At 40.0% G+C, this 14,859-nt stretch overlaps 1 protein-coding gene across 2 annotated transcripts in view; it reads left to right on the top strand.

Moving 5' to 3' along the window:
• Positions 1-7,538, top strand: part of lgr4 (leucine-rich repeat containing G protein-coupled receptor 4) — a 147,084-nt gene extending 139,546 nt beyond the window's left edge. For both annotated transcript variants that reach the window (XM_067994066.1, XM_067994065.1), the window contains 2 exons: positions 481-552; positions 2,539-7,538. In XM_067994066.1, coding sequence (XP_067850167.1) covers positions 481-552; positions 2,539-3,815 — 1,349 coding nt within the window. In that variant the 3' untranslated portion in view covers positions 3,816-7,538. The remainder of the gene's footprint in view (positions 1-480; positions 553-2,538) is intronic.
• Positions 7,539-14,859: the final 7,321 nt, after the last annotated feature.

Here is a 14,859-nt window from a genome sequence, read left to right as displayed (position 1 = left end):
TTTTCCTTAACTTTTTCTGTGTTCACCATTATTCCCTACCCCCCACAGTACTAGTTTAAAACCTTCCTTGCTATCCTATTTATCCTATTTGCCACTTCAGATCAGGCAAAGACAATCCAACTGTATAGCTTTCCATTGCTGCAGAATTTGTTCTTCTTCTCCAGGATTGTGAAATCCTTTTTCTTAAACCATGTCTTAAGCCACACATCAGCCTGCCTTAACTGTCTCTCCATAACTGGGGGAGGGAAGCTGTCCTTCTTAGTCTTTGACCTAGCTTCTAAATATTCTCTTGCCTACATCATTGTTTTTCACATAAATTGAAATTTCTAGCCACTCACTGTCCCTTTGCAGAATCTTTTCCATCTGCTGTAAGTTCTGCATCCTGGCACCATTCTTATTGCTTTGATCAAATTGAGCTTTTATAACTCTCTGGATATGCTGCAAGATGGGATAAATGATTTCCTGTTGTCTTTCCTTTAGGTCAAAGTGTTGATGAGATTAAAAATGAAGAAGAAAGGATTCAACTCACAGTGCACTGTACTCCATCTCCAGGTACTATTCACAAAATGTTATGTTTAAGTTACTGTGCATGTGGTGGTAGGTGACTACTTATGAGAAAGTAGCTTAATGCTAGTTTCCTCTTAAGCTGATTTGTTTATGTGCCATTTCTGGGGTTAAACAGAAATAGATAAAGGTATGGTGCTCCATAGGGAATGTTTTTAAGCCATCTAAAAGGAAATGGATTAGAAATAAAGGACTATGCCTGAGAAGTAACCCAACACACTTTTATTACTTGTTCACATCTCCAGGGAGCAGCTGGAGTAATTACCTTAGTACAGCTGAAAGAGTTTTGTGCAGTTTACAGCACAATACAATTGTCACATGCAAGTAGTCATTTAATTAACTCAGTCGAACGTGAGGGAGTGCTAATGCAGAAACTACTGCAGGGAAAATTGTGCAGTTTCATTGCAAATATGAGGTTTTTGTGGCAATATTACTATAGTTATTATTGCAAATGTGCTTAGAATAGTACACACATTACAGTATGTTTAAGGAGGAAATTTTCTTTTAATTTTATCCTTTTTTCCCCCAAGCTGGCGTATGGTTCATTGGGTGCTGGTGGCCTTTTGGTATCTTGCCCAAGTGGTTATTCTCCATATTAAGCTGAGAGAGTAAGTGGTGGCAGGCTGTTCAATTGTGAAACATATCACATGTGAGTTCAATTCTGTTCTCACAGGAGGGATAGTTAGATAGTGATCAGAGATGTGAGCCCTGGCTCATTCTCGCCACCCCCCCCCCCCCCCCCCCCCCACCAAAGTGTCTGGAGAGACTGAAGTCAGTTGTACTTGATTGACAGCTAACACAGGAGAGCAGCAGCAGCATTTGAGGCTGCCAGCAAATGTAGCAAGAACAGCACTTCTGTCAACATAAGCAGAGAAAACACTGAAATCCTTCAGAACAATTCATTGACTGATGGTGAATGTTACTTGGATCTATCAGACAAAACCCATTTAGTTATCCATATTCATTTAATCATCGAAAGACAGCAAATAATAGATATTTTTAAATTTTCTTACTGTGCCCCCACCCTTCACCCCAGCATTGATAGAAGAGCCATCAGGTGCCTTGGCCTCACTATCTGGAACTCTCCACTTCTCTCTTCTTTAAAAGTCTTCTCAAAACCAATCTTTTTGACCAGGCTCTCAGTTTCTCTCTCTCCACGCCTGCACCCCCTGCACCCCCCGCACCCCCCCCCCCCACAACCACAATTTCTATTTGTGATGCACTTTGGAACATATTTTTACATTAAAGGTGCTACATAATTGCAGATTGTTGCGTAATTTAAAAATGGACATTTCCTATAAGGAACAGTGGTTGCTGACAGCACTCAAATGAACAACCATTTTTAAACTGGAAATATACATGATGGTGGGTGGGGGACAAAGAAATGAATATCTTCTGTTATGATGGATAAAAGATGTTCTGCTGTAATGCACTTTTACTTTAAATAATGGAGCATTAAAAAAAAATTGTTAAAAAAATTAATCTCTGCACAAAAATTGTGATGATTGAGCAGATAAGTCCACAAAGTGTGGCTAGCATAATAAAAGAACAGAATACAGGAGTTTCACCAACATAAATAGACTGATATGTACTGCTGTTGAAGGGATAATTACCTGCTTGGACCATACATAGTTTGATAGGTAAGAAGACACAAATTGAAACAAAAAGAACAGACTGTACAAGCGTCCCTCCCCTTGGGTGCTTAATTGAGGGCATCTGGGGGAGACTAGCAACCTTTTTGCCATCCATATTATGTGGATGTGAAAGAACAAGCATTGTAGTGTCTAGTGAAACAGTTTGCTGGTGCTTCAGAACATCTGAAGAGCCTATTATCTCCAGAAATTCATGAAAGTTATTTATCCTTAGACAGGGAGAAAGAAAGAGGCTGTTTTATTCAAGAGGTGTATATGGCTACAAATCCACTCAAGTAAACAAATGATCCTTTAGTAATGAGTTTAATTTTATCTCTACTAGGTGCATTCAAACCATGCCAACATTTGCTGGGAAGCTGGATGATTCGTCTGACTGTGTGGTTCATCTTTCTAGTGGCCCTAATTTTCAATATTCTTGTTGTCGTAACAACATTTGCATCATGTGCACCGTTGTCTTCTGCAAAGCTGTTTGTGGGTCTAATTGCAGCAGCCAACCTCTTAATGGGAGTATATACCGGTACCCTGACTATTCTAGATTCAGTGTCTTGGGGAAAATTTGCTCGATTTGGTGCCTGGTGGGAGACAGGAAGTGGCTGCAAAATTGCTGGATTCCTTGCCATGTTCTCTTCTGAAGCATCCATTTTCTTCCTCACCTTGGCGTCCTTCGAAAGGACCATGACTGCACGTGACCTAATCAAAAAAGGGAAAAGCCATCGTCTGGTACACTTTCAGATAGCTGCTGCCTTTGCTGTCTTGATTGCTGCAGTGATAGCTTGCCTGCCATGGTTTCATATTGGAGAATTTTCAGCATCTCCACTCTGTTTGCCCTTCCCCACTGGAGAGTCTCCTTCCTTGGGTTATACGGTAACTCTGGTGTTGCTAAACTCAATAGCCTTCCTGCTAATGGCAGTTGTCTACACAAAGCTCTACTGCAACTTGGAGAAAGAGGATCTTGCCGAAAACTCCCAGTCCAGTATGATTAAGCATGTTGCCTGGTTAATTTTTACCAACTGTATTTTCTTCTGTCCTGTTGCTTTTTTTTCATTTGCACCTCTGATCAGTGCAATCTCCATCAGCCCTGAAATAATGAAGTCCGTAACGCTAATCTTCTTCCCACTACCTGCTTGTCTGAACCCTGTTTTGTATGTTTTCTTCAACCCGCGATTCAAAGATGACTGGAATATGTTGAAATGGCGCCCTAAACAAAAAGACAAATCGGTTGCAGTTACAGTGAATACTCAAAGCAGCTGTGTGACACCAGAATTCTTCTATGACTGCGGAATGTATACCCACCTACAGGGTAATCTCACTGTCTGTGACTGTTGTGAATCATTGTTATTGACAAAACCTTCAACATGCAAACACTTAGTGAAGTCACATAGCTGCCCAGCCCTGGCTGTGGTGCCTTGCCAGCGGCCCAACGGCTACTGGTCAGACTGTGGGACTCAGTCTGCTCATTCAGAATACGCTGATGAGGGAGACTCCTTTGTTTCGGATAGTTCCGACCAAGTACAGGCCTGTGGGAGGGCCTGCTTCTATCAAAGTCGGGGATTTCCTTTGGTTCACTATGCGTATAATATTCCAAGGATCAAAGACTAACTGCAGAAGACTTAATACCAGGAAGGTACATGTATGAACACTTAGAAACAATCTAACTTTTCCTTGTGTGAACTTTTATTCTGGGAAGCACTTTTTCATCAATCTGACAGTTGTCAAAAGAAAAGGGAATCACGTTCAGTAAGTTTTTTGAGCCATCTGTTCTTACAAAAAGAGAATTACCCAAACAGATTAATTGTGTGTGTGTGTGTGTGTGTGTGTGTTAGTTACATAACTACAGACTTTTAAATGGTGTTTGCAAACTTGTTGACAAGTAAGATTTATTTTTTAAATTGCTACTATTTTTAGGGTGCATTCTGTCCCTTAATCATGAAATTTTGCTGTGTTTTTGTTCATGTAGCTGTTTGCTTACATTTACGGTTAAATGTCATTTTATGAAAAATTCACTGCCAGATTGTATTGCTGTTTCTTCACAGCACATTCCCTGCTGAGTAACTTAACACTTGCCTGCGCTGCAGAATAAACAGAAGCTCCACACAGTTAGCATAAACAAATGTGAATACCATTTTGTGGGTTCATTACTTGTAGTTCCTCAGGAGATTAGGAGATGCCAAAAAATTACTTCCAAAACTGAAATTTCAGGAATGGATTGTAGATACTGTGCATATGACACATTTTCAAATTTGTATTGTAAATTATTGGATTAAAAATATAAAGGGGTATGCATTTATGTACTCATTTTAAATAATGGTAACTACCTCTTAAATAAAGTTGACCACCAGTAGCTGTTTATCTGACTGTGGTCTATATACAGTACATGGTTTTAGCAATTCTTGTCTTGTAAATAGTTTTGGATGTACATTATCACCATGTTATAAAAATAAAACAGAATCTTTGTAAATCAATATTAAAATGTAACTTTTTGTAGTTTTTACTATGTGGAAGGGATTAATACTGTAATTTTAAGCCAAAATATTCACAAGTAAAAATTAAAAAAATCCCCAGTCTTCAATTTTGTGTAATTTGTTCTGATCACAAAAAAAGCCTTCTCAGAAATTGACTTCATATTACTGTGTCTTTGAGTATAGCTATCTTGTAAATAATATAAAACTGGTTAAAAGTAAAGCACTGTTTTAACAAAAGCCACATAATGCCCAAACAGGATCAACACCTGCAATGACATGAAGTTGAAGGGAATTTCCTGCAAGACATTGATTGCATCGACTGCTGGCGGAATTAAGGAGTTCAAACATGTCTTACAACTGTGCACATATTTTAACAGAAAGCAGTCAGGTTTTTTTTTTGAAAGGTAATTCTACTTTATGGATTTTCTTTGTACTACTGATTATAACTGCCCCAGTTACTGTTCAGGGTGCTTTTACCAGCAGAAGCATAAAAGTGAAGGTGAATAAATACGGCTTGGGTGCCTGAAGCTCTGCTGTTCTCCCCGCTCCCTTTCCCCCACTGTACCAGTCGTGCAGTGTTTTCACTTACTGAGACAGTCATCTATCTCATACATTTGGGAGGGGGTGTCAGTTACTTAAAAAAAAAATCAACAGTATAAGCATTTCTTCTTAAAACAGCAGCTTGCACAAGCACAGATAGGACTCTGATTGACAGACAGGAAACAAAGGGTTTGAGTAAATGGATGTTTGAATTGGAGACGGTTTGGAAATTATATACCAAAGGGGCCAGTGCTGGATCCTGTTTTGTTTTCTGTATTTATAGATGATTTGGACTTGGGCATGGGAAGCGTGAAATTTGCTGACTGCACAAAATTAGAGGATTTGGAAAATAGCGAAGAGGACTTGTAAAAGACTTGAGGATGACATAGGTTAGCAGAATAGGCAGAGAAATGGCAAAGATGGATATAAATGTGAGACAAGACAATTTGGGAGGAAAAACAAATGGGAATATGTTGAAAGGTGTGAATGAAGAGAGAAATATAGGGGTTCAAATGCATAGTTCTCAAAGTGCAAGTAGGCAAAGTCATTTTTTAAAAAAAAAGGCCAACAGCATTTGGGGATTTAGAAATGGGCATAGAATACAAGAGTAAAGGAATAATAAAATTATGTAATGTTTTAATTAGACCACACTTGGATTATTGTGTAGTTTTGAGTGCCCCATTATAGGAAGGACATTAGGGCCATAGGGAGAATAAAATCCAGGATGATGCCAGGAATGGGAAACTATAGTTATAAGGCGAGCCTCAAGGTACTGGGACTATTGTCATTAAAGCAGAGGCTAAGATTAGATGCTTTTTTTGCGCTTTCATATGGTTATATTTTAGAAAGCTGTTCATCTGTAGTCCTAGTTGCATGTCAAATAATGCATTCATTCAGTCCCTTTTGCAGCAATAAGTTGGGTATAAGATTACTTCAAGTTCAAGATGTCCTGTGGAATACATTTAGTGCCATTATGTAATGGCAGGGACATTTCCTACATTTCTGTTAAGTTTTATTTAACTACCCATGACAAATATTTGATAACTAGTTTATGATATCCACTTGATCAGGTATTGATGCTTGGGTGGCATGTTTCTCAGGGTTCTGTACATTTCCTAGTGGATATTTAGCATGCTGCAGGGTGTGAAAGTAAGCACATGATGTATGGGTACATGAAAGTCAAATCCTTGATTTTGTTTCGAACTAATTTACTCCCAAGCAACTGAATACTGGGAATGGCAACAGAACAAAACTGTTTGTGGACCAGAAGCATTTGTAAAGCTTTTATTGGAAGCAGGTTTTTGAAATTATTTAGAGATACACAGTATTATCAACAAATGCCAAGTATTTTTTGTGTCTGTTCTCTCAGCTGACGTGTTCTGAAAAGATACTCTCAAAACATCAAGCAAACCACTCAAACTAACTCAAGAATTGTAGATTTATTTTATCTTTATTCCAAAAAAAAAAGTTTAACTTCCAATGCAACAAAGGTGGAATAATTCTGCAACATAGGGCCAGAATTTGCTATCAAAATAGCAGTGAGGGTAATGGTGCTCGCTGTTATTTATGCGCAAATGGTACAGCAACTTCAGGGGAGGGGCAGATGTGTGGTTAAACACGGATATCCAAAAGTTGCTGTCCAAGATGTGTCACTCTGCCATTAGCTTCGTGAAATCAGCATCTCTCTGTCTGCCTCACCGTTGAAATGCATTGAACGGCAAGAAGTTGCTGTATTTTCACGGTAGATACGAACTAAACTTGCCACAGAAAGAACAGTCTTGTCCATTTCAGTCTAAGTACCCTTTTAACGGTGTGATAAGTGTTAATTACTGCCAGTCAACACCTCTGGCACTGAAAATTAACTATTACAAGTGCGGAGTCTCATTCCTTCAAGTTTTAATTGTTGGAGTTTTTAAAAGTAAAAACATTTTTTTTTGCTTTCCCTTTGTCTTTTTTTCTCTCTCTCTCATTCCAACCTATCTTTCCCTCTCTTTATTTCTCTTTCTGTACTTGATTTAACATTGAATTCACCCCCTCTAATTTACACTTACTTCTCAGCCTGCTGTTAATTTCACAATCCTTCAATCTGGTTAAGGAGATGCACAGTTGCTTGCTCTATTCACTCAGGTCCTAGATGCAGTGTTTCTCTCACTGTGATGTTACTAGCTCACACTTTCAGCAATTTGCCATGCAAAAAAATTTAAAAACCTAAACTGGCAAGTCTAACTAAACAGCAGATGTCGTTAGGTGCCCTGGTACAGCAAATTATGGCCCATTAAGAAAGTTGATTATGTTAATAAAACTGGTATGTTTCACATTGCCGGATTATTATGTGTATTCTTTTCTGGTGTTTGATTTGTTTTTGAGGTACTTATTTTAAATGCTATAGATGCAAAAGCTGTCTGTACTGTTTTTTCTTGCAAAGATAAACACAAAAAGTCTTTTTAGCGTTGTCAGACCTTGTACATCGGTTGGCATTCAAATATAATTAAATTTAGAGCTAAAGTTCCAAAGGATTCAAAGCTTGCTTCATAATAAATCTTACGACAGAGACAACAATACAAAAGGATAACCCTGTGCTATATCTCAAAGAAGACTTGAAAGTATGTCTGTCCTAACAATACTTCACAAAAATCCACAGTGAAAATGCACAAATATAGGTTTCAAACTTTTTATAGAAAAATTCTAAATATGATCTCATACACAAGTTACAAGAAATGTTAGTGCACTTCATACTCTAAATTAGATTCAAATGTTTTTGTTTACTTCTAAACTGAAATATAAAATCCCAAACAGGCACCATATATTCATGAAAGTATTTAAAGAAAACGTACTTGTATTGATGTAGCATTTATCACGCTATCAATGTCTTAAAACATTTTACACAATGGATTAGTTTTGAAGTACAATAACTGCTATATAGGTAAAAGGTTTTAATGAATCTTGTATCTTTTGTATATACAGTGTGATTACGATAATAGCAAAGTGCATAAATTACATCACTTGAAATTGATGAACATGAAAGATGGCTTTTCATGAACAACTTAATTGCATTTATATAGCACTTCTCACATGCAGAGAGATGTCCTGTAAATCACTCAAAGGGCACATCAAGCAGAAACATGTCAGCCTTGGCTCAGTGGGAGGACTCTCACCTTTTGATTCAGCAGGTTATGGGTTCAAGCACCACTCCAGAGACTTGAGCACATAACCTAGGGTTACACTTCAGGGTAGGACTGAGGGAGTGCTGTTGGAGGTGCCATCTTTTGGATGAGTTGTTAAATCAAGATGTCTCAGATGAATGTAAAAAAAATTCTGTGGCACTATTGAAAGATGTGCAGGGAAGTTCTCCTGGTGTTTTGCCAATATTTATCCCTCAACCAACATCACTATAAAAATAAAGATTATCTGGCCATTTATCTGTTGTTTGTGAGGCCTTGCTGTATGCAAATTCGCTACCACATTTCTCTACAGCAGTGATTACATTTCAAAGTACTTCATTGGCAACAAAGCCATTTGGGATGTCCTGAGGCTGTGAAAGACACTATATAAATGCAAGTTTTTTCCTTAGAAAAACTGAAGCACAATAGCAGAGAAGTGTCTGAGCTTTTGAAGGCAGTGAGAGACATCAAAAGGTTCAGATGTTTGGGACAGATTTCCAGAAGTGGTGGATAGTTGGTGGTTGAAAGAGTTGCCATAGTTAATGGAGCAAAGTGCAGGGAACAAGGAGTGGTATGGTGTCTGAAGAGCAGATGATACATGCACAGTCATATGTCTGGAGATGTAGGGTATGGCTAGCCCATGGAGAAACTTGAGGTTGAGCATCTTGGTCAATTTGCTAGGGCAGAGCAAGCCAGTGGGCCTTAATGAGCACAGAGATGATGAGTATAAGTGATTACATAGGCTACTGCATTTTGAATGAGTTGTAGTTTGTGGAGGGAGAGACTGGCAGCAACAACTTGCATTTATATACACCTTTTAATGTAGAAAAGCATCCCACAGTACTTCAAGAGGCGTAACCAAAAAAAAAGGCTGAGCCAAAGGAGGAGATATTAGGAGGTGAAAAAAAGCTTGATCAAAGAAATAGGTTTTAAGGAAGAGGTGGAGGAGTTTAGGGAGGGAATTCCAGAGTGTGGGGCCCAGGTGGCTGAAAGCATAGCTGCCAATTGTGGGGCAAATGGGGTGGGGATGAAAGTATTGACGGAATCAAGCCTTAAGGTTATCAAGGCATGGATAAGGGTTTCACTAGTAGAGTGGAAGAGGTGAGGCGATGGCAGGCGATAATTTGGAGGTGAAAGAAAGCAGTCATAGTGACTGATCAGGTGTGAGGGAGAAAGCTGTTTGAGGTTGAACAGTAAACCAAGAATCCGCACCTCAAGGCTTAGCCTTGGAAGCCAGAAAGGTTGATGGAACCAAGACTGGTGGTGCTCAGCTATTTGCAGGAATCTAAAAGGGTGGCAGGTTTGCTGATGTTTACTTGGAGGAAGTTTCACCTCATCGTGGTCTCAAAGTTGGATAGGCACTTGGATAGAGTGGCAACTGCCTTTAGGATCAATACGATGGTGGAGGGCTTTGAGCTGCGCATCATTGGTGCACATGTGGAACATGATTGCTTACTTCCCATTGTTCTGACTGCCTAACGTCCATTTTGTACTCATGGTCACAACTACTGAATCATAACCATTATCTGGTCCACTGCTACTTTTCAAAACTAATTAATCTAATCTGACTCTGCCAATGGGCAAAATGCCAATGACCTATGATGAAGCTGCTTCACTGAGCATATTCAATATAATTATGGAAGCTCTACTAACTTGCCCCGGCAGTTCCAAACTTGTAAAAGCATGAACATACATTATAAAATCCTTGATCTGTTTATAGCTTATACCTCAAGCAACGGCATGTTATATTTTATGGCAATGGATTGAAACTTCATGGACAGGAAAGATTTATCTGAATTATGGCATGGGGTCTCTCTTTGAATGATAAGGCATTAAGCATGTTTATAGATCCTGCTGTCTGCACATGTATGTACAGTTACTATCAGGTCCATTTGATGAAAGGTGCCCAGTGAATGATGCAACTTTTAGATTTGAACTATAAGCACTTTATTATTTTTCATATTTCTTCAATCTTGCTGTCTTCCACTTCTTCTAGCCTCCCTCCCCCCGCCATACCAAAAACATCCCATCTCTTGCTAGTGTTAGATAATCACCACTACCTGGGAGGGAAAGCACCAAACCTCATTAAAGACTTTGTCCATAAAATGCTAAAGGTATTTTTTCTCAAAGGTGTACTGTGTAGATCTAAATATTATTGGAAGATTTCCCCTGTGTAAACAATTGAGTCTGTGGGTTTATTTTATTATTTACACAAGCTTAAAGAAAGGCAAAGTTTGTTTTGAGAAGTACATTTCACATTTTTTAAAAAATGTTTGTTTCTTTTTGTCTGTTCCATGTCTGCCATACAACCTACTTTCATACTTCTGCTTATACCAATCTACATTTGGGTGCAAAAGCATGAATGCTATTAACCCAGAATGATTATCATTTATCCCTTTTTCCCTGGGGTTACGAATTTCCTGTTCAGGGAACATTGATATGAACCTGCTCCGCGCCACTCTGGCACAGGACACCAACCCAAGGCAGAGTTTGAAAAAGTCTGTTTTCGTTCTTCAAAACTTGATTTAAATGCTGTAGTTGGTAAGTCTATTGTCCTTTGATCTGTAGGACCTGAGTTTTGATTCAGTCCAAACTAATGAAATTAAAGTTTTCTCTCTCTGCTGGCAGTAAGATGCTCACATGATATTAGGCTTGGCAGGCTGAACCCAGTGTCTTGTGTATGTGGGTTCATAATACAAAACTGCCCATGATTGAACATAAATGGGCAACCCTATGCGACATGGAGGTGTGTAAAAACTGAAAAAAAAATTGCAGTGGAACAACCCAAGATACTGCTATGAATTTCGGGTTATGACATGCACAGAATAGAAAGTTCATTCTGCATCGAGCATACGACTTCTTGCCTCGGATGGCTTGATGTTGATAATGGATGCTTAATGTAGTAAAGTAGTCAACATATTACATTTATATAGTACAACATAGTAAAATGTTCCAAGGCGTTTTACAGAAGTGGAACAGACAAAAGATTTATTACAGCCTTGGTCTAAACATGAACAAAAGAGCTGAATTCCAGAGGTGAGGTGAGAGTGACTGCCCTTGACAATAAGGCAGCATTTGACTGAGTGTAGCATCAAGGAGCCCGAGTAAAATTGAAGTCAATGGGAATCGGGGAAAACTCTCCAGTGGCTGGAGTCATACCTAGCACAAAGATAGTAGTGGTTGTTGGAGGCCAATCATCTCAGCCCCAGGACATTGCTGCAGGAGTCCCTCAGGGCAGTGTCCTAGATGCAACCATCTTCAGCTGCTTCATCAACGACCTTCCCTCCATCATAAGGTCAGAAATAGGGATGTTTGCTGATGATTACAAAGCGTTCAGTTCCATTCGCAACCCCTCAGTTAACGAAGCAGTCCGTGCCCGCATGCAGCAAGACCTGGACAACATCCAGGCTTGGGCTGATAAGCAGCAAGTGACATTCGTGCCAGACAAGTGCCAGGCAATGACCATCTCCAACAAGAGAGAGTCTAACCACCTCCCCTTGACATTCAACGGTATTACCATCGCCGAATCTCCCACCATCAACATCCTGGGAGTCACCATTGACCAGAAACGTAACTGGACCAGCCACATAAATACTGTGGCTACGAGAGCAGGTCAGAGGCTGGGTATTCTGCGGCGAGTGATTCACCTCCTGATCCCCCAAAGCCTTTCCACCATCTACAAGGCACAAGTCAGGAATGTGATGGAATATTCTCCGTTTGCCTGGATGAGTGCAGCTCCAACAACACTCAAGAAGCTCGGCACCACCCAGGACAAAGCAACCCACTTGATTGGCACCCCATCCACTGCCCTAAACATTCACTCCCTTCACCACCGGCGCACCATGGCTGCAGTGTGTACCATCTACAGGATGCACTGCAGCAACTCGCCAAGGCTTCTTTGACAGCACCTCCCAAACCCACGACCTCTACCACCTGGAAGGACGAGGGCAGCAGGCAGATGGGAACAACAACACCTGCACGTTCCCCTCCAAGTCACACACCATCCTGACTTGGAGATATATTGCCGTTCCTTCATCGTCGCTGGGTCAAAATCCTGGAACTCCCTTCCTAATAGCACTGTGGGAGAACCGTCACCACATGGACTGCAGCGGTTCAAGAAGGCGGCTCACCACTACTTTTTCAAGAGCTATTAGGGATGGGCAATAAATGCTGGCCTCGGCAGCGACGGCCACAGCCCATGAACAAATTTTTTTTTAAATTTAAGAGGTGGCAGCAATGTGGTCAAAAAGATAGATTTTGAGTAGACTTGTAAAGGTGGAGAGAGTAGTAACTGCTAAAAGGTCTAGCAAGTAGGCTGAGGTTGCTGAAGGCTCTGCTACTGATGAGGGAAGTAAAGGAAAGATGGATCGCACAGGAGATCTAAGTCAGAGAAGCAAAGGCTATGGATTGGTATGTAGGATTATAGATTGGGAGGGCTGAGTTCATGGAGGGATTTATTTATGAAATGGAGGATTTTTAATTGGGTGAATTGAGGTACAATGAGCCAAGGACGGACAAGTGGAAGTTAACGAGGGTCAGGATGTGGCACCAGAACTTAGGAGAAGTTGGAATTTGTGTAGTGTGGTCGTCAGGAAATCAGTGAGGAGGGCATTGGAGAAATCAAGTCTCGAAGTAACAAAAGCATGCTTAAGGATGTCAGTTGGGAGGGAGGATGCAATTTGACAGCACATGGGTCATCAAGTTGTGGGTAATGGTGGAGCTGGGTGGTTTAAAATACCTATGGAAACTAGCCCTATGCCTCGGATAATGTTGCCGAGGGACAACCTGTAAATGAAGAAAAGAAGGGAAGCTAAAGATGGACCTTTAGAGTACTCCGGAGATGACCAGCCGTTGCTGAAGGTGTGCTGACTACATTGGGATAGGTAGGATTGGAACCAGGTAAGAACAGTCCCACTGAGGTGGACCATGAAGTAGAGGAACAGTCGATCATATTGACCGTTGAGGAAGATAAAGAGGGATAATTCAGTATAGTTGCAGGGGGTGTTACAGGTGACTTTGATCAGGGTCGTCTCAGTGATGGAAACTGGACTAGGAGGATTCAAATGGAATTGTGGGAAAGATGAGCATGGAGCTTAGTAGTAGTGATACATTCAAGTGTTTTGACACAAAGGAAGGTTTGATATGGGTGGTAGTTTGAAAGGAGGCAGAGATTGAAGATAGGCATTTCAATTCATTCCATTTTTCAGCACTGACATCCCTTATCTTGCGTGTAAAATTCAACATTGATCTGTTATCTGGTGCTTTTTTAAAAAAAAGTTCAGCCTTTTATTTTTGTTTAATTTCACATAGAATTTTGAAGGACTTACTTTAAAAAAAATAGATGTGATAGGATTAGGACAAAAGTTAATGAACAAGAGGGAGGCCGATGTGAGGGAGCGACAGGACTTAGAATAAAGGACATTTTAAGGAGAGATTTATTACTGGTGCGTTGTGATTCCATTTCCCCAGTGAGGAGACGAGTAGTAGTGTTGCAGCTTGGCTTGTTTCAGATTTCAGACCAGTTCAGCTACCATTTAAGCAAATCCTCCTTATTGAATTAGAGCCAATAAACTAGCACTGGCACTTTTCTGGTATGTTTACTGGTGCAATAGTATCTACGCAGATAGATTAGTATGCTTTTGCCTTGGCAGCCAGGACCATAAAATCAGATTTGTATCCATTGTCGCCCTGTCGCTAAGTATTCAAGGTAATTCTCAGGAATTCAAAGTTTTTTTTCTAAACAGGGATTCTAAATGATTAAACAAAGTTAAAGAATATGATCGCCCTGGAGTCAGTCATCATTCACTTGGTGCTCAGTAAGAAGGGAGCTTCACAAAGTGTGGCACCCATTTGGAAGCTGACTATTATTGTCTGTTTGTTAGTGGAATCTGCTTGAAATGCGTTCCTCTGTTATTGTGCAGTTATGACAATTTAGTATTGGATTGCAGTCCAGATCCATGTGATTAGGGAATGGGTGCAGTTACCTATTCTTTCTGATATTCCCACAACAAATGCTCACAACTGAAACATCTGAATATGTTTAAGGTGATATTTGATAGAAATGAAAACTTTGTCCTGAAATAAAGCTGATATTTTGAGTTGTTTTGTGTATTTTCTTTCCTTCTTTATCTCTGCATAACTGAAGTGCACAAAATTTGTTAAAAAGTATATTTTGGTGATTTTTTCCCCCTATGTTTACATTTTATATTATTGCCCATCAGTGCAATTTTTGGGATTTTCTAGTTCAGAATGACATTTTCTTAACAAAATGATCTACTTTTCCTTTCTTAGTGCACAGTGCAGAGAGTATCTTTTTTTTTTATTCGTTCACGGGATGTGGGCGTCGCTGGCAAGGCCGGCATTTATTGCCCATCCCTAATTGCCCTCGAGAAGGTGGTGGTGAGCCGCCTTCTTGAACCGCTGCAGTCCGTGTGGTGACGGTTATCCCACAGTGCTGTTAGGAAGGGAGTTCCAGGATTT

Source organism: Heptranchias perlo, chromosome 12 (genome assembly GCF_035084215.1).
Source record: "Heptranchias perlo isolate sHepPer1 chromosome 12, sHepPer1.hap1, whole genome shotgun sequence".
NCBI lineage: Eukaryota > Metazoa > Chordata > Chondrichthyes > Hexanchiformes > Hexanchidae > Heptranchias > Heptranchias perlo.
Note: the sequence above shows the minus strand (reverse complement) of the source record. Positions and strands in the feature narration are given on the sequence as shown.